Source organism: Sinocyclocheilus rhinocerous, unplaced genomic scaffold (assembly GCF_001515625.1).
Source record: "Sinocyclocheilus rhinocerous isolate Xijiao unplaced genomic scaffold, SAMN03320098_v1.1 scaffold1152, whole genome shotgun sequence".
NCBI classification, from domain to species: domain Eukaryota; kingdom Metazoa; phylum Chordata; class Actinopteri; order Cypriniformes; family Cyprinidae; genus Sinocyclocheilus; species Sinocyclocheilus rhinocerous.
In genome coordinates this window covers 534,780-555,294 of record NW_015625590.1, presented here as the reverse complement: position 1 = coordinate 555,294, position 20,515 = coordinate 534,780, and the positions used below count along the sequence as shown (strand labels likewise).

General features: G+C 35.3%; 4 protein-coding genes across 4 annotated transcripts in view; 2 read left to right on the top strand and 2 right to left on the bottom strand.

Annotated features, from left to right (window-relative positions):
- LOC107756309 (vascular endothelial zinc finger 1-like) overlaps window positions 1-4,408 on the bottom strand; it is an 11,198-nt gene extending 6,790 nt beyond the window's left edge. Inside the window, exon 1 of the mRNA XM_016573356.1 lies at window positions 4,287-4,408. Coding sequence (XP_016428842.1) covers window positions 4,287-4,319 — 33 coding nt within the window. The 5' untranslated portion in view covers window positions 4,320-4,408. The remainder of the gene's footprint in view (window positions 1-4,286) is intronic.
- A 2,275-nt stretch (window positions 4,409-6,683) lies between these two features.
- LOC107757408 (gap junction delta-2 protein-like) lies at window positions 6,684-7,757 on the top strand. Its single transcript, XM_016574878.1, has one exon. It carries the CDS (start codon window positions 6,684-6,686, stop codon window positions 7,755-7,757), a length of 1,074 nt encoding a protein of 357 aa, XP_016430364.1.
- A 1,188-nt stretch (window positions 7,758-8,945) lies between these two features.
- Window positions 8,946-11,152, bottom strand: LOC107757416 (ras-related protein ORAB-1-like). The gene is made up of 6 exons (XM_016574888.1): window positions 11,139-11,152; window positions 10,807-10,879; window positions 10,487-10,582; window positions 9,474-9,569; window positions 9,264-9,395; window positions 8,946-9,167 (listed from the first exon to the last, which is right to left on the bottom strand). The coding sequence occupies exons 1-6, from the start codon at window positions 11,150-11,152 to the stop codon at window positions 8,946-8,948; spliced, it is 633 nt and encodes a 210-aa protein (XP_016430374.1).
- A 4,073-nt stretch (window positions 11,153-15,225) lies between these two features.
- On the top strand, window positions 15,226-16,161 carry LOC107757262 (olfactory receptor 52J3-like). The gene has a single exon (XM_016574693.1). It carries the CDS (start codon window positions 15,226-15,228, stop codon window positions 16,159-16,161), a length of 936 nt encoding a protein of 311 aa, XP_016430179.1.
- Window positions 16,162-20,515: the final 4,354 nt, after the last annotated feature.

Below are 20,515 nucleotides of genomic sequence, written 5' to 3'. Positions count from 1 at the left end.
TTAATGCATGGCCTGAAACAAGAGCAGTTGAAAGTCTACACGACTATTAGGCTCCCCGTTCTGCAGCTGCCTGCATTGTCCCATTGGTCACGGCATCCAGTTGGTGGGGTGGGCATTCACCAACACAATTGTACCACTGAGGAAATATAGTAAAGCCTACAGTAACGAGAGGCCTGCAGGCTGGACCTGCCTCCGACGACGGCCTGGGAAACGCTATGCCACGTTAAAGCTTACAGGCTTAACATTATCCTAAAAGTATGTAAGAACAGAGATGTTCAGGTTGCGTTTTCGCCTAAAAGCCCCATAAGGAGGTCTTTGTGAGCTTGATTAGGTGACCTTGCTCTACAAAATGTGCAATTAGATGAGACGTGGCTGCTTTTGGGGCTTAGTGATTTGAACACTGTTAACCCAGCACTATTTGCTGGTATGAGTAGTACTGTTAGCAGTCGTTCTGTGAGTATATTTGTATTTGGACATATTCAAGTTTGCCAAGCATCAAGTCACAAGTGTTCAAACAGTGACAGCGGGCTGCTCTTCACGCTGCTTGGATGATTTCGATACAAATCTGCATTGACGGCTGACGTCACTCCAACAGAGATAATATAAAGGTTGAGCAGTGCACATACAAATGCAAGAACACTGTTAGGTACTTCAAAACGCAGACCTTAATCTGACAAGTGTGACAATGCAAAATGAAATCTGAAGCAAACTTACTGCATTTAAAATATGCTGCTATTATTTGTGAGCCTATACTTGAATGATGGTATTGGTACATAGGTTAATCTGCATTGTTTGCATATATATATATATATATATATATAAACTGACACACTCTGATCTGCTGCATAAGCCTCAAAACTTTAACCGTGATCTGTGAAGATGGCAGATGCACGGTTAAATCAGTTTAAGCCTATTACAGCCATTCCTGTTGGTAAAATAGAAAAAAAAATAGCTTAATGCCAAAATTAAACATCTGTGGTATCAAAACCAACATATCTGCTTATGTAACCTGTCAAAAAAAATGAAGGAAAGAAAAAGAGCGAGAAGAATTCCTTTCCTCTAAAGACAAGGTAAACTATTAAATACCACAATGGACAGGAGAGGAAAAACAAATGTTTTTTTTTTTAGTGTTGGCCATTTGGTTAAATAAATTTGAAAACTACACAAAACCACAACATAACATCATTATAAATTAAAGAACAAACAGCGAATTGGATTACAGACAATTTCTTTTTTTTTTTCCTAAAATTTCTGAAAATGTGAACCGAAAAATCCAGCATAAGTGAAATAAACAAGGTAACAAATAAACAATCACAATACACCAAGTCTTGCAATTTAAATTAAAATAAAAATTTAGAATAAAAATAAAATAAAATAAATAAAAATATTCATAAAAGCAAGATTTTGTCAAACCCAATATATATATATATATATATATAAACTGACACACTCTGATCTGCTGCATAAGCCTCAAAACTTTAACCGTGATCTGTGAAGATGGCAGATGCACGGTTAAATCAGTTTAAGCCTATTACAGCCATTCCTGTTGGTAAAATAGAAAAAAAAATAGCTTAATGCCAAAATTAAACATCTGTGGTATCAAAACCAACATATCTGCTTATGTAACCTGTCAAAAAAAATGAAGGAAAGAAAAAGAGCGAGAAGAATTCCTTTCCTCTAAAGACAAAAGCCAGTGAATCAGATTCTTGTTTGCTGCAGACGGATTAGGAGATGACTGTTGGGAGCCGGACAATGCCTTGCTCATGAATAACCTCTGACGCCTGCAGAACAATGAGTGACGCGCTAGACCGTCGTCTCATTAGATGCTTTATCACATGGGTGGAATCAAGCAGAACAAATTAAGCAATTTTAACACCAGTTTTAATAGGTCTGTAAAACTAAATCACTGATCTTGTGCTTTTAAAACTGATCAAAGTTTATTAAGGTGTAAAGAATTCATAAATACAACGATATTAGGGAGTTATTATAAGGCATTTTGGAAGAACTTTGAGGAATATTTTAAGAAACATTGTGTTTATCTCTCAAATGGTTAGTGAATTCTGATCCGTTACTGACAATATCCGGATCAGCATATGTGGTAAAGCTTACAGAAAATCAAATATGGATTATAATTGGTGAATGCAAGATGTTGGAGGATGTAAGCAGCGTACAGAAACTTCTGAGGATCCTTCTGTAGACAAACATGCATAATGTGGTCAAGGAAGTTTCAGATAGTGTCTAACAATGAATCTATGCTAACTAAAAATGCTAAATCTTATGTTGGAGCTGATTTCAAAATTGTTTCAGTACATGTCAAATTAAAATAATTGTTAAGAGGATGTTGATGATGATGAAGCACACACTGAAGAAGATATAAGCCTTTCTAACGTTAACTCACAACAACATTTTTGGACATTGTCTTCTTCTATTTTCAAGTAAATGCATTTTGGGATTGGGAAACTTTTCTGGAACAAGGCCTAGTGCCGTAGAGCGCTTGAAATGTTTTCTCTCCCAAGGGAAAAGTTAATAGAAAAAGCTTTGAGTCACTATATGAGAACTTTCTTATACTCCTAATAATTGGACCAAGCTGAACTTAATATACATACATGCATACATATTTAACCAATATTTATACTTTTCTTCTTATTCTTTAGCTTTCCTGTAGCTAAAACAGTAGAGTATAGTGCTAGCAACACAATGGTCATGGATTCAATTCCCATGGAAAGCAAGAACTGAAAAAAATGTGCAAAGTAGCTTTGGATAAAAGCATCTGCCAAATGCAGGAATGTTACCATTGGTTCCACTGATAAATTGCATCATTCAGTGGATCTCTAAAGAATAGCACCTAGTAATTCCAATGCATTCAACAGGAAACAACAGTTTTCACAGGTAAAGTAGCCTAACTTATTTAATGTATTGACTCTAAGTGAGAAATAAGACTGCAAAACAACTTTGCATAAACAATAACTTGTAGTCTGATAATTTGTCAAAAACCAGAAATACAGAAATGTATAAAAACGTATCCCACATATCAATTATCAAACACATAAACAAAAACAATCATTATCAATATCATATCAATATGTAAAAAATAAGTGGTTGATCTCTACGAAATCACATTGATTTCTTCAGCAAACAACTTACAAAATGAGGAAGATCACAGGAATTCGCCATAAGAATGAACAATATTTGTTACTTTTATGTTAAGTTAAAAGTATAAGGTCATATCAGATAAATGGTAAAAAGAGTTGCATGCTGTCAATAACAGCCATAACCTAAACATTCCTATTTCAGCGTAAACATGCAGATTCCTCATGCATCAGAGAAAAAGCTTTTGCACCTCACTTACATACCAATGCAATGCATGCTTTAACAACATCAATCATTACATTCATAAGCTTATGGATGTCAGCAGCATGAGCATGGGCTGGCTATACAACGCAGTTCAATTTCAAAAAGAACACCTTTTTAAGGTTGGAGAGAGAAAATAAGTCAACATTTAAAAAGTGTTTTCAAACTTAATCAAACAACGACTGTTCATAACGACTGTGAGATTTTAGGGCACCATAATAGTGAATTTTGGGGTATCATAGTAGTGTTCGAAATTCCGAAAAGAACATATACAGTATTTTTGTCATCATATGCACATTCTATTCGATTATGATGTCTAGGTAACGTTAGGCAGCTGAGAAAATCTTGAAACACAGCCATTCTCCCTATGTTCCCTCCAATAAAAGTAGCCAAAGGAGCTGCGTTAACAGCGAATACAAATAAATACAAGGAATTAAGGAGAACCATGGAGATCGATTGAGGGTTCAAAAACTGCCTTTTTGAAGTATTAAAAAAAATGTGCCAAAAATGCATATAAACACCGTATTCTATTATTACACACGCAGACATGGACGTTGCGTCTGGTCAAAACATCCAAATTGTGTCAGAACAAAATCAATGAGTTTACAAAACTAAGGAATAAGCTGTCAGCTAAAAGTGTTTAACTTAAGATAAAAAAAGGCAAAAAGCACGTAAAAAGAGTGTGAATGAGAAGGAGAAGGGGGAAAGAGGGAAAGAAATCCCTTGTACGTCTCCCTCATAGTTCACAGCTGGAAGTCTGGGGAGAGATGCAGCATTAGCGGCTAATGTGAGCTAGCTTAGCTACCATTGTTTTTACTGCCTTAAAATCCCGCTTTTAAAGCTCAAATATCCGCGCCTCGCGCTGTTTTTAAGAGTCCCGATCAATTTTCTATTTTTCCCGCGCAATTGGGATTCATTTCGAACGGCTGGCTTACCTGAAATAAATATGAACTCCAGCTCGGCTCCATTGCAACACTTAAAAAAATCTGCAGGAAACCTACAAGAAATCTACAACAAAGCAGCAAAACATGGCAGCTGCTACAACTTCCTGTAACCCCGAGGGCCAAACCATTTCATCTGACATACGCGCTGCTGCTGCTGAGATTCTGCCAGCTCACTCCATCACATCACTGCACTGCACTCACAAACACACTTTAGAGCAACGATAATTTTTTTATTTTTAATCAAACATGTATGTATTATATCATTAAACGACTTTTAACGCGACAAAACGAAACTGAATTTCAACGACGTCGAAATAAATAACCATATAATTCTTAAATGAATATGCATATTTTAGGTGCTATATAAACAACTGACTTAAAGTAAAATTATTGGAAAATGTAAAAACATTACGCATTAATTTTAAAAACGTCAATATGCATATTTATTTATTTATTTATTATTTACTTACCTAGCTGTCTGCAATCTTGAATTAAGTTAAAGGTATTGCATTAAGTATATTATAATACAAACATAGAAATACACAAGTACAACAAATAATAAAGTAAACAGACATCCAGTTTTGGTGTGCATGAAGTGAGAGGAACAAATGCAAAATATTAAGATTATGTATGGAGTAACCAAGACAGATGTTGAGGCGGTGAAAATTATGTTTGTCTCCGGATATTGTGTGTTGGGGGCAGATGGTGAGGTAGTGAAATCACTGACGATGTGCAAAATGTTAACTGTAAAATGCATCTGTCTGTCTTTTTTTTTTGCTTGCAGTTTTTATTTTGCTTAATTTCACATAAAAAATGTCATCCTCTAGCACAGCAGATGCAACTAAAGTTATCAACTTGGCAGCTGTTTTCTTACCATGATTTTGAATTGCTGTATTGCACTTGAAAACTGTATTGTAATGCATATCTATATCCTTAATTCAAAAGAGTTCACCGAGTTTACATTTTCTCAAAAGCTCTAAATAAGATCTTCATGATCAAATCGAGTTATTATTATTTTAAAAGGCTGTTGGTTTTGCCTTTTTTGACCCAAAGGGTGACATATTGTGTTGTGTGTTTATAATACATTTCAACATTAGGAAGCATGAGTTACTTGAACATAAAGCAATAAGAAAAAGATGAGTGTAATGGGTCAGATTAAATGCTGTTTATTTCCATATTGTGGTGTATGTGTTTAACTATTTATCATGTAGAAAACAATTTCATTAGATTTCACACTCCCAGAGCAGGTATAGGACAAAATGAATCTCTCATGAATTAGCATTGTTTCCCCATTCCAGCAGGTTCTTTTGAACAATTTGTTTGACTGTTCAGGGACATTCAGAGATGGTGCATCCCATTGTATTTTTAAATCTTTGTGACATTGTACATTGGGACTCTTTGTCTGAATACAGTACAATGAGGGTGTGGATAGATGCCTGTGGTCAGCCCATTTCCCCCGGCTCACTCATTGAGGACTTTTCCTGGTGACAAACAGACCTTTTTTCAAATGTAGCAATGCAAATTGTGTTTTTTTTTGCACATTTTGTCATTTTTGTAGACAAATTATCCAGAGGTAAGTGTTTTTTCTTTGTCTATTTTATTATATTAATTTTGAAAGAGTGAGCCATTTTATTGTCCTACCAAATTAAATGACTGTAAAGAGGATATAATTCAGGATAATTGGGCCATTTTCCCCAGTCACCTCAATGGCAAAAAAAGTGTCCCAGTTTACTTAAATTCACCTCTATGTAGATTACACAAGTAATCAAGCAATTATGAACCTTAAATACATTTAAAACATGAAAATGCATGATGAAGAACTGAAATGCACATAAATCAACATATTGGTATCACAAATTGAAATTTTTTAAAATATTGTTTTTAATTTGTCTAAACAGTAGATTATTTAACTCTCTTAAAGGAATAATTCACATGAAATTTTGCTGAAAAATTACTCACCCTCAGGACATCCAAGATGTAGATGACTTTCTTCATCAGAACAGATTTGGTGTAATTACAGCTGAAAGTTAAAATGCCTTAATGATGGATTTGTTTCTTACAAACACGCAGCTTCACAAGATATTAATTGATGGACTGGAGTCGTGTTGTAGATTATTGTGATGGTTTTATCAGCCATTTGAACTTTCATTCTGATGGCACCCATTCACTGCAGAGGAGCCATTGGTGAGCAAGTGATGTAATGGTGATGTAGTGATGTTAAATTTCTCCTCTTGGATGGCCTGAGAGTGAGTACATCTTCAGCAAATTTTCAATTTTGGATAAAATATTCTTAAAAAAAAAAAAAAAAATGTATGCAATATATTAGATGACAACATAACAAAATATCTTTGCCTTTCCACTATTTCCTTGTTTTCTCCAGATTAAAAAATGGGGGACTGGTCAATTCTGGGCCGCTTTCTAACAGAGGTTCAGAATCATTCGACGGTCATCGGTAAGATCTGGCTGACGGTGCTCCTGATCGTTCGCATCCTGCTGGTGACCCTGGTTGGAGATGCTGTGTACAGCGATGAGCAGTCCAAGTTCACTTGCAATACGCTGCAGCCTGGCTGCAACAATGTCTGCTACGACACTTTTGCCCCCGTCTCCCACTTGCGCTTCTGGGTCTTCCAGATTGTGCTGGTCTCAACACCTTCCATCTTCTACATCATCTATGTGCTGCACAAAATCACCAAAGATGAGAGGCTGGAGACAGAGAGGGTCCAGGCCAAGCACCCCGTGGGAGACTATTCTGGGCAGCTGGAAGGGGATGGTGTCAGAATGGGCTATGGACCCCAGGGAGAAGAATGGGGTGGTCAGGATGAGGAAAGCGTGGAGCAAAATCTCCTGCAGGATGATTTCGGTGAGGTTGGCAAGGATCCAACCATACTCTCCAATCAGGTTCTCCTCATCTATATTGTTCACGTCCTGATCCGCTCCATCCTAGAGATCATGTTCCTTGTCGGTCAGTACTACTTGTTTGGATTTGAGGTGCCTCATTTGTTCAGATGCGAAACGTACCCTTGTCCGACACGGACTGACTGTTTTGTGTCACGAGCCACTGAAAAGACCATTTTCCTTAATTTTATGTTTAGCATCAGCCTGGGTTGTTTTCTCTTGAACATTGTGGAGCTTCACTACCTTGGTTGGATCTACATTTTCCGCTTGCTGTGTGCTGCCTGCTTCCTGTGCTTCAGGCCAGAGAGGGAACTGTACTCTCAACGCAACCCTTTGCTGCTACGCCTCAGACACTCAATGCGGAGCAGGCTGATCCTGCAGTCCCCCACAACCACCCTGTCTGAGGAAAAGACGGGGACGGCTTTGCTTTCACACGGCCCAGCCATCTCCTTCGAGACTGACTCTACTCTTGAGTGCACCTCAAAGAGGAACCCAGAGGAGAGGGAACATATGAGGCTGAAACTGGCCAACATGGCTAGATTTACTGGCAAAAAGTCCTGGTTGTAATGTGTATTGATGGTTTTTATTTTCATGTTTTGTCATGTTGTAACGTTCAACGCCATTTTGTGTTTGATTCAAATGCTTGCAATGCTTGAGCTAAAAAGTTTCACCCTTTTAGAGCTTTGATTGTAAATCAAGATATGCACCTTTCAAAAATTTTGAATTGCCATAAAAATGAATATTATATATTCAGCTGTGTCGGGATATGACCATCAAATTATAAATGTATATTACAGCTCCTTAATTATTTGACTATTATTTCACTAATGAGATCTATGAGATAATGACCATTATTTATAGTTTATTTTCTTTTTGACACATATGATGTAGTGTCATGCACAACAACTCTTGGGCCAGTGCTTTATCTGCGCATGTAATACTTGCACATTAGTTTGATCTGAGTGTTTATTTAGATTCATATGCAGTGCAAATGCTTCTGTATATGCACTGCACAGTGAGAGATTGCTTGATACTCAAAAAACGTTTACATTTTAATGTATATGCATTTTTATTTTTTGAGAAATTGAAAAGTAAATATATTTAAGCTGATCTTCTCTTAGATTTCATAGAATTGTTTCTTTTAAAAATAGGGCATATAGTATCAGAAATATATATACTATACCGTGCAAAAGTTAAAATGTATTCAATGTATCCTGAAAAAAAATATCATGGTTTCCACAAAATATTAAGCAACACAACTGTTTTCAACATTGATAATAGTCATAAATGGTTCTAAAGCAGCAAATCAGCATATTAGAATGATTTCTGAAGGATCATGTGACAATGAATACTGGAGTAATGGCTGCTGAAATTGTAATAATATTTCACAATATTACTGTTTTTACTATATTTTTGATCAAATAAATGCAGTGTAAATGCGACTTCTTTTAAAAACATTAAACATTTTTTAGCAACTTCTAACTTTTGAATGGTTGTGTGTGCTTATTGGTTTTGTCCATCAACAAAAAGAGAAAAGAGCACTTAACATAGAATAATGGATGCTTGATCAGAAAATGATTTACAGAAACATTTTCAAAGGCATGTACCATCTTCATTAGTTCATTAGAACATGTAAAACATAGAGTCAATGGTTTATTTTACATTTAGAATGAAAAAGAAGGAAAAAGAGAAACACATAAAATGATAAACAAAAATGTTGATTTATATTATCCTGAATTTAAAAGATACCGAACACTAACAACAAGAGCTGACCTCCTCAGCTACTGACTTCTCTCCACCAGGCCATAGTGGGGCACTGTTTATTTTGGATCCCATTTGAACAGTTTCACTCTGAACGCTGTCTGTCCCGATCCTCTTCTGGATTTCAGAGGCCATTGTTAAAAATGCCTTCTCTACGTTGTTTGCGTTCTTGGCACTTGTCTCCAGAAATTGGGTTTTGAGTGACTCAGCAAATTCCTGAAAACAGTACAAATGAAAGTTAAAATATTAGCTTAGATCTGCCTTTCCTGTAGAACAGACTTTACAACAAGTTTGCATAAGCAGAGGGCTTACCTTTGCTGTGGTAAAGTCTACCACCTTTTTTGAGGCAAGATCACTCTTATTACCCACTAGCAACTTGGAGACATTTTCACATGCGTAGCGATCAATTTCTTCTAACCATTGCTTCACATTGTTGAAAGACTCCTGTAAAATCAAAGTACTTTGTTAAACATTCTCTGTACTCAAAATGTTATAACATTCTGTAATATTTAAAAGTATTACCTGCTCGGTGACATCATATACAATTATAATCCCATGTGCCCCTCGATAATAACTGGATGTTATTGTTCGAAATCGTTCTTGCCCTGCTGTATCCCACTTCAGGACAGAGAAACACATGAAACATTTTACAAAAACTCCTGTCATGTCTTGTTTTCATGGAGCGCACAGCTGCGAGTTTGCTCGAGCCGTTTGCTCTCTGGTCTGCGTGCCCTGTTTTCTTGTTTCACATTGGAGCGTGGTATTCGGATGCCGGGACTCATGTCTTGTTCAGTTTTGGTTTTGTGTCGGAGTTCAGACACTCGCGCTCCATGTTCTGTCTTGTTGTGTTTTTGTTTTGTGTGAGCACATGGCTTGTGTTTTGTTTGTTTCTGTGTGCCATGTGCTGTCATATCTATTGCCTTGACCCTGCCATTCTTGTTATCTGATTATTTGTTCATTTGCCCCACCTGTCCTCTCTTGCTACCTGCCTTGTTTGCTCCCTATTTATTTCTCCTTGTGTTTGCAGTCCGGTGCCAGTTCATTGTCTAATGCTCCCTTGTTGGTTCCCGTCTTGTCCCACCCTCCCTGATCCTGCCTTGCCTTGCTGTGCCCTGGCCTGCCTGCCTGCCTGTTTTCCCCTACGGGGTAGTTTTTTGTTTTTTTTTTTCTTCTTTTTTTCTTTTATTAATAAAAACCCCATCTACTGTACTCTGCACAACGATTCCTTGCTTCATCCCTTCACCCTGACAATGTTGTTAGCAAAAAAGATTAAGAAGATGTGAGTATATCATTCTTCATCCAAGTATTTCGGGCCAACTCTTAAGTGAATGGTTAGTAAGTTAATCAGCAAGGTATCAGTTTTTGTCACTTTATAAAAATAATTAGATTTTAAATGTTTTGTTCAACAAGTGTTTGTTTAAAACAGATGTAATAATTAAATAAAACAAAAAAGCAACTCAGACACAGCCAGACACAAACCAACTAGTTAAGTCTGAATATGAATGTATAAAAATGTCTGTAATATCTATACTCACAATCTGCAGTTTAACAGTCTTCCCCTCCATTTCGATAGTTCTGATTTTAAAATCTACTCCAATAGTGCTGATGTAGCTCTCTGTATAAGTGTCATCCTGTTGGAATAATTGTGTGTCAACAACAGAATTATCATTGATAAAAATATCATAAAAATTGATTAAAAAAACAACAAAAAACACAACAACCACCAGCACATAGATTTGAAACATCATGATAATGAGGAAATAATAGAAAGTTTATATTTTTTGGGGTCAACTACTTTAAATGATTCACTGAAGTACATTTAAACAGAAAATGATGGGTAAAATATTTAGCTTACAGCAAACCGTAGAAGTAAACATGACTTTCCCACACCAGAGTCCCCAATCAGCAGCAACTTGAACAGGTAGTCACTGAGAAAAACATTATAATATTATTAACATTTTATGTTACTGAACTGGTGTCCATGCTCAAATTAAGCTGCATCTTATTTCCTTTTTATTTTTGGGCAAAATTGGTAATACTAATATTAACGGCACAAATTAGATGCCTCCTCTATTCACTGTAATTTTGAAGAAAATGTGTCGACCGTTAATAACACAATGTATTGTAAACAAAAATCTAGCACCACAATAATGTAGACAAACAATCTTTAGAGCCAAAACTACTTACTACTCAGGATTCATCCTTAGGGTTATTGATAGCAGGATGCTGTGTAAACGTGTTTCAGTTCGATTATCTTGGTTCAGCTGGTTTGTGTCCTTGGAAATGCAAACAGCCACAACCAGTGAACTCAGATACTGCTCCATCATTTATTCAAGCCTTGATCAGGTTACAAAGTGGCCATTACCTGTTTCTTAAAGTTGCAGGCCTGTAGTAGTGACAACAAGCATGATAGGCATGGCATATAGAAAAGCATATGTTGGTTTCTGCTAAATTCTGAAGACATGAAGTTGTCCATGAATTATGTAACTGTACCAACCACTCAACATGATGTTATTGTAGTGTCAGTACAAGTTAATGACTACAAAAGCAAAAACACAACAAATAAAGTCATAAAGCTCATGAAATTCATATTAACAGGCAAGAAAAAACAGTGAACCCAGTGAACAGTGAACTTGTAATAGCAAACCACTGCCGCTAGAGGACACAGAAGAATGAGAGAATCCACTCACCTCATAGTTGAATATTAGTCAATGAAAGATAATACATTCCACAATGTTATTACATAACAAAAGGGTTATAAAATTGTATAATGTTGTATATTTTTTATATAGATTTTGTCAAAATAATTATCTGAAATAAAAAGGCGTATGTTTTGTTTGAGAAATTGTGTCTGATGATTAGAGGTTTGACAATTATTGAAAACATCACCACTAATTATTAAATAATGTACAATCTAATGTACTTTTTAAATATATTTTATGCCTCACCCTTTATGACTGTCATGCTGAACATTTTGAATTGTTTTTAGAATGTTTGAATTATTTGAACCAGGCACATATTTTCAGGTCTGTCGATGTTACACAGTGTAGTTGCTATTTTTTTTTAAATTAAATTAAATATAATTGTATTTTCATACTTTTGTTTTTACATTACAATTTTATCTCTTAGAAATGTCATACAGTCATATGGAACAGTTATGGCAATAATATTGCTGCAAACAGATACCGAAACAACAAAACAATGCAGGCCAAGAGATCCAAGAGGGCCAATTAATGTGTTCCCTGGACTCGAATACACTCAAAAGGCCTATATGAAAATAATGCACTTCATGAAGTCATGTATTGCTTTTCCTTATAAAGCTCAGGAGATCCTTCCAACAATGCTTGAAATTATCTGAATGTTCTTTCTTTATTTCTTTCTTTTCAGAAATTCCATATAATAAGACTCAAACTGTTTACAGGTCTACATACAGCACTTACAAATGCACTTTCAACATTGATAAACAATTAGTTCCACTCATAGAGGTCTAATGTACTTCGACAGGGCAGTTTGTTTGCATTCCTATTTAACTCAGTTGCAGACATGGCCTGGTAAATATCTAGAATGCTCCAATTTTTACTTCATCTTTTGAGCCAATCATGTGACTGATCACTCTGTATGACTCCTTGCAGCAGACAGGAAAAACATAGAAACGTTTGTTTTACACTTTTACTAAGAAGCCACTCCAAAAATCAGTGACAAATGAAACATAAAAAAAATAGATTTTTTTTATCAAAGTACATGGCTATTTTTAATTGGTGTCAATGTAAAAAGATGCTTTTTGGGCTCAGATGTGTAGGTTTAGTTACAGACTCTACCAGTAGGGGCAACCTGGGATATGCTACCAGTAACTCTACAACATTTAAAGTGACCTGAGGCTTAATTCACTTACTCAATTCAGGCCCTTGGTCTCTACAGTCTTAATCAACTCACAGCAGCTTTCCCTTGACCAATGTTTCACAGACTTAATTAATATGTTTCCCCTCTGATCTTTAGTCCCAGTAGGGTCAGTATTTTCATGGTATACCTTAATCTAAAGAATTCTGGATTCCTATAGACCTGTGTTTCTCATTATGGCACATTATGTCTAACTAATTTTACACTCCTAAAACAAGGTCATGGAGCTCTGTGCTAATGTACTAAGAAATATATCAAGTGAATCAGACTGTTATAGAAAGGAAACATCCACAATGTGCAGTATGGGGTTAATGATACAGAATTATAGATATGTATATTACTGAGATAGTTCAGTGACTCTCACTAAATTTGTTCATGTTATTCTCAGTACAAACAAATTTGTGAACTGAAGCCTGTGATCTGACAATATGTCTCAGTTCATGATAGAAATATTTCATAAAAGCAAAATTGTAAAAACTGTTCCCTTGGTAAGAAAGTCTCTGTTAAAAAGAACACTTGAGAACACTTGCAAGTATAAGGCTCTTTGACACAAATCCCCAAGGTTTTATTAGCAACAGTGTTTGCAGTTAGGGTGTTGGATAACTGGTGAATTTTTTTGAAGCAAGAGAGGTTTATTATCAAAGGATTTATTATAAGTGACAAAACAAAACTAGAGGCCATTAATAGACTCTCCCACAGGTCTCATCAATGAGACATTTTAAGGTGATGAAATGGTCTGGCGTTCGTTTAAAAAAAAAGTCACAGTGGCCCAGTAAATATATGGCAGAGTAAGTATTTAATATTATTCATATTTTCAGGAGCCTTAAATATAATGTACTGATTGAATTAAAGTACAGCTGTGGTCAAAATTTTACTTATACTTTGCAGTATCTGTAAAATGTTAATAATTTTACCAATATAAGAGGGATCATACAAAATGCATGTTATTTTTTATTTAGTACTGACCTGAATAAGATATTTCACATAAAAGATGTTTACACAAGAGAAAATAATAGTTGAATTTATAAAAATGACCCCATTCAAAAGTTTACATGCGCTTGTTTCTTGGATGATCCACAGCTGTTTTGTTTTGTTTTGTGATAGTTGTTCATGAGTCCCTTGTTCGTCCTGAACAGTTAAACTGCCTGTTGTTCTTCAGAAAAATCCTTTCAGTCCCTCAAATTCTTTGGTTTTCCAGCATCTTTTGCGTATTTGAACCCTTTCCAGCAATGACTGTATGATTTTGAGATCTACCTTTTCACACTGAGGACAACTGAGGGAACCATTACAAAAGATTCAAATGCTCACTGATGCTCCAGAAGGAAAAACGATGCATTAAGGGGTGTAAACTTTTGAACAGAATGAAAATGTGTACATTTTTCTTATTTTGCCTAAATATAATATTTTTTTAATTTACTGCCCTTCAGAAGCTACAGAAGATACTTACATGTTTCCCAGAAGACAAAATAAGTTCAATTTACACTGATCTTCAAATTCAAAAAGTTTACACACCTGGCTCTTAATGCATCGTGTTTCCTTCTGGAGCATCAGTGAGCATTTGAACTTTTTGTAATAGCTTTATGCAAGTCTGTCAGTTGTCCTCAGTGTGAAAAATGGATATCAAATTCATACAGTTATTGTTGGAAAGACAAAACAAAACAAAACAAAACAGCTGTGGATCATCCAGGTAACAACACAGTATTAAAGTGCCCCTATTATGGATTTTTGAAAATTACCTTTCATGCAGTGTGTAACAGCTCTAACAGTTCAGGTGACATGTAAAAATTGTTTTCACTTTTTCATAAAGGCATGAAACTTGGTAAACTTGTATAGTTTGCGGCCCTAAACATTTTCAGAAATGGAGCCATCGCAAAAACACCTTGTGGTTGCCATGGCGACCATTTTACTTTCCGCCATAACCAAATTATGTATTTTGTGTCATAGCTCCTGAACCAAACATGATAACACAGAAAAGGTGATGTCTACCCCTATGTTTTGATGGTCAAGGATTACAATGATACCATATACAAAAACATAAACTTATATGACGTTCTCTCTGACATGTCCCTAAAACAGGACATCAAACCATGTTTGAGATTCATGGAATGTGAAAATTAACTGATCAGCTCTGGGCTGTGTCTTGAGGGGTTTAGATGTGGGTGATGTCAGAAATATGGCTGTCTATATAAGACTAATGTGTTTCACTGTCCTTCGTGACTGACTTCACTTTGTTGGTGTCAACATTGAAACTGTAGTCTCTTCTACTGCATGAGGTGAGAAACATTAATTATGTTGTCTGTCAAGTTATATTATACAAAGATATTTTTGGGTAATTTGATATTAATATTTCCATTTCCATAGACTTCACAGGGTCATAATGGAGAACTTATCCATTGTAGTCAGTTTTGAGCTGACCCTGGATCCATTTTCCATCCCTCCAGGAGCAAAATATCCCATGTTTCTCTTTGGCATCTTTATTTACATGTTCAGTGCTTTTTGTAATCTGACCCTGATGCTCCTCATTATTCTGACACAAAGTCTTCACAAGCCAATGCACTTCATTCTGTTTAGCCTCCCTCTGAATGATTTTGTGGGAATCACTTCCATGCTTCCCAGGGTTCTCTCTGACATTGTGACGGAAACCAATAATACATACTATCCCCTCTGTGTGCTCCAGGGTTTTTTGCTCCACATGTATGGGGGTGGTATTTTGTTAATCCTGGCTGCCATGGCTTTTGATCGCTATATTGCCATTTGCATGCCTCTGCGATATAATGCTCTCATCACACCCAGAGTTGTTATGACAATTGTGGCTCTTGTGTGGGGTTTTGACTTCTTATTTATTTGTGTGCTGTTTTCCTTGCAGAGAATGCATTCAAGATGTAGATCCCATATTGTAAATGTGTTTTGTGATAACCCTTCTCTTATTAAGCTGGCCTGTGGTAATACTATAGTTAACAACATCTTTGGCTTATTTACAACAGCCATAATGCAGATTATTAGTGTTTCCATTCAAATATTTTCCTATGTGAAGATTTTGATTGCTTGCTTGGTTACAAATAGGTCTGACGCAAAGAGCAAGGCCATCAACACCTGCATTGCTCAACTGGTCATTTTCATCATGTATGAAATTGTTGTGACTTTCTACGTCCTGTCCCACAGGTTCTCAAATGTTAATGCAAACCTGCAGAAAATTATGGGGATGCTCATTTTTTTGGTGCCTCCTGTTATGAATCCAATAGTTTATGGACTGAACAGCCATGAAATACGAAAACATTTCCTTAAAATCTTTCACAGAAAAATCTCTGCTTAAATGTGTTTTATTACATCACAGTTTGTGCCAAGATGTCTTGTAAAGCCTTCTGCTCATGTTCAAAGGCAATTCCAATGAATTATTTTTTAATATATTATGTAGTAAGTAGAGAGAAATTGCACAACAATTTTCACTTTTCACTTTTGAGTAAATTAATAGATTCACATTAACGCCAAGACCTATATACGTTAAAAAATGAAAAAGACTGGTCTGCATTCTCTCTCTCTCTCTCTCTCTCTCTCTCTCTCTCTCTATATATATATATATATATATCAACAGACATTTTGGCCCTCTGCCCTTCAGTGTAACAATTCTTTGTTTCTCAGTGATATTGAAAATATCAAATCATAATCAATCAATCCTCAGACTCCAGTTCAACATCTGAAACAAAATAATTGGAACAATAACACATCAGGCAAAAAAAGCTGTGCATAAACATTGTGCACAATTTATCTCCTCCTTTATCTTAAAAAAAAGAGTGTAGACCGCTCTTTGTAACTTTTGAGAAAATTACCAGAAGATTAAAAGGACAAAAAGTTATTTTTTTATTTGTTTTGTTCCAAATTTCATGCATACTTAAATACTTATAATAGAGAATGCAGAAGTGCATTATGTCATTTTCAGTGTTAACTAATGTCTGCTATCATGAATGGCATTTTATGACAAACATCACTCATCATTAGGCAAAAGTCAGGCCCTGTCATTTTTATGGTACTTTCTGTATATACAATTTTCAGATGCAATAGGTTTGCAAGATATTTCTAACATAGACATACGTAGAGAAGCATGTATGTAATGACAAAATAGATGTATGTAATGTAATAATACATTTGGTGTCCTGTGTATTCATAAAGACCACAGAACATTGTGAAAATTATTTTTTTTTGTTCATTTTCTAAAGTTTTCTGATTTGTCACTTCAGTGTGAAACAATCGGGTTTTTTTTCTTTCTTTTTTTCTACGTTAAAAGACAAAAAATAAAAAGTTGAGATAATCCTTGCTCTGCCTGCTTCTGTCCATTGATATCCAAACAGCAAATAATGAGGCCAGACACATCATTTCTTTAAGTAAAGTAACAGTCACATTGAACTGAAAATACAATTTGAATGGAAAAGCCCTCAAGTACAACACAACATAATACAAGCCTACTTATCAGATAACCAATCCCCCAGATCTAAAATGTAATTTTGTTTAATATTTCTGGGTGTGTGTTACTTTGTAAGGACCTTAGTTAATTGTTGAGTCTCCAAATATTTGTGCAACACATTATTGATTCAATATAAATAACTGATACTACTAATGCTAATATCCATGTGCAGAAATCTTAATAAATAGAGTCATTTAAAAACCACAGAATAATGATGCAGGATAATTATAATGCAAGGACAAAATCAGGCAAATGCTATCAAGATTATATGAAGCTTGTCAGCTGAATGCATTAAAAAAAGTTAAAAAAGGCAAATATATGTACCATAAAGGACTTATTATTATAAAACAAACATATTTTAAATAGTGGGACATGTTTAACATGTGCACCTACCATTATTAGTAAAGTCTTACTTTTCTTGTTATTAAAATTATTGTGATTCAAACATGGCATCTTTTTCATTCAAAAATAGTAGAAAACAACTCGCAGTCAAGCTCGGCAACCTAAAGGTATTATTAGTGGCATTGTTCATATTGACCTGGTATCACATCAACACAATTAGTAACTTAAGACGCAAAGGTGGTTAATTATCAAGTTGTTTATTATATGTGACAAAACCAAGTGGATGCCATTAATGATATCCCCCCAGATCTCATCAATCAGATTGACATTGGCCTACTAAAAGTCCCAATGGACCAATAAACACATGCATGTGCAAATGTTATTTTCAGTGAACTTAAAATTACCAGTGAATGTTGTGTTGAATTACAATGAAGAAATTTAGTTAAAATGTTGACCATCCAAAGTCTGTTGTCTTCAAATTACATGATTAGACCTCCAAGTGAAGACCATCAAAAGTGTATGTTGACATTTTTTAGACTAGAGATTTTTACACACTTTAAGTGCAGTGAATTATACAGTGCTTTGTGTTCTGGAAACATCCACACTTGTATCTGATTTAATCCATAAAATTAGTTTTATTGGTGTAAATTAATGTATTTGGATAGATTTGGTGATATTAAGTAATATTTTTAACTTGGATAAAACCAGTTAATTTAGGTACCATTTAGGATGTGTTTACACAACAAAGATATTAACTAAAAACTAAAAACGTTTTATGCATTTTGGCCATTCATTTACACGACAACAGTGTTTTGGGGGCATGAAACGCTCCAGTTACTAACGTAACCTCGGTTCCCTGAGATAAGGGAACGAGCATTGTGTCAGCTTTCATGCTATGGGGAATGCATCGAATAGCGCCGTGCTATAAGCAAGTGCAGAAAAAGCTGCTCTGCGAGCCCTGCCCCGGAGCGCCTGTACTGAGGGCTCCTGTAAGCATGAGCTAAGCATGAGACCCGAGCCATGTAGGCCGAGGACTATATAACGTCACCAGAGTTGGGCAAGTTACTTCCAAAATGTAATACATTATATATTACTAGTTACTGTCTTTTGAAAGTAATTAGTTACGTTACAATATTACTGTCTGTCCATCTCACAAATGTAGAATCCGTCTCTGCAGTCATCTCAACCATTTAATTCCAGCATCAGGAAATAGACAAACTATTTTACCCGCGGGATTTTTTTCTCTGGTGCTGTTTTGCGGTGTTGGTAAATTCACCACTTAATTTTGAGTTAAAATATGTTGTTGTAACTTGCGTTACTGACATTGTAACGAGTAATAATATTACCCAAATTGTATTAGTAATGCGTTATATTACTGCGTTACAGCAAAAAGTAATATACTACTGTAATATTATTACTTTTGTAATGCGTTACTCCCAACACTGAACGTCACCCTTTCCACTTATAAAAGGGGAATTAGGTAGAATTAAGCAGACAAGATCCATGCCTGCAGGGCAGGGACGTCCAAGTTATAGAACCTGACCAGTGTTGGGGAGTTACTAGTTACATGTAACGGAATTACATAATTTATTTACAAAATAAATGTAACTGTAATCTATTACAGTTGCTGAGAAAAAAATGTTTAATTAAATTACAGTTACTTATGAAAATGCTAACGATTACAAAGGGGGTTACATCTGAATTTTTTCACACATGCACACACACACACACACACACATTCAGATATGATTGATTTCTTTCCCAAAATGCATTGACAGCTCTAAAATATGAGACATCAATGTTTCAGGAGTTTAGTACACAGAATAGGACACATGCTTATTCGATAACTGTTTTATTTGGGTTTGTGTATAAGCTTTATATTTTAAGATTTTTCCCCAAGGCATTGTTAGATGTCAGTGTTTCTTGACATATTTTCTATGCAAAGATTTGATTTCAAAAGCAGTATCTATTAAACTATATCTTACGATTTTAAATCTGAATTTAACCTCAGAACGATCTCAAAGTAAAAAGAGGTGCTAAAGTCTGATTTTGTGGTGGCTGTGCTTTAAAATACAATTTTTATAATCTTAATTCAAGTGGATTTTTGAGGATTTTGAAAGTCTGACATGAATCAGTGTTGAGTACTAGGTTAACCCTGCCTGGCAGGTTTAAATGTTTGAAAATGATTAACAGTTGAAAACATTCATTAGAAATTTAGAAAAGTAATCAAAAAGTAATCAAATGTAATCAGTTACATTAATTTAATAAAGTAATTGAAATGGTTACACTACTTATTACATTTTAAATAGGGTAACTTGCAGTGGTGGGCTGTCAGGGCCAGCAAAGCCTTCTCTGCTGGCCTAAACACTATCAGAATCACTGACTTAGTTTTAATATATATATTTTTCCAATAAATGTGTATTTAATTATTTCCAATAGTCTATTCTCTTCATTTCATAGCTTTTCTCTTGGTTGCACTGCTTCCAGTAGTGTATTTTTATATTAGAGCTTTTGTCCAACCAATATTTCAACAATCATGTGTTGCCAGGGTCAAATAAATCTGCCTTGAGGCCTTCAGAATCAACAGTGTGGGCGTCTGTAGTTTAAAATAAATGGCAATGAAGCTGTTGCTTTAACCAATCAGATTTCAAGTTGGCAACACAAGGGCCATCTAACGTCAGCATTTTCACATCCTTTGATTGGATGGTCAGAGAGCGTACTAGTCAGAGGTAGCAAACAGCACACTGTAAATCATTTTTGTTTTCACAATATTATCACTGTTTTCTCGGGTGTCTTACTGTATACGCTGTGTACAGTATGTTATTGTAGATTTTCAGTGCATTCTGGAAAAATATTCGCCTATTGT

Coding starts and splice junctions, on each gene's coding strand:
- LOC107757408 (XM_016574878.1), top strand. CDS start 6,684: ATGGGGGACTGGTCAATTCTGGGCCGCTTTCTAACAGAGGTTCAGAAT.
- LOC107757416 (XM_016574888.1), bottom strand. Junction 10,583..10,806: donor GTTTACTTCTACGGTTTGCT/GTAAGCTAAATA, acceptor TTATTCCAACAG/GATGACACTTATACAGAGAG. Junction 9,168..9,263: donor TAGACTTTACCACAGCAAAG/GTAAGCCCTCTG, acceptor TACTGTTTTCAG/GAATTTGCTGAGTCACTCAA.
- LOC107757262 (XM_016574693.1), top strand. CDS start 15,226: ATGGAGAACTTATCCATTGTAGTCAGTTTTGAGCTGACCCTGGATCCA.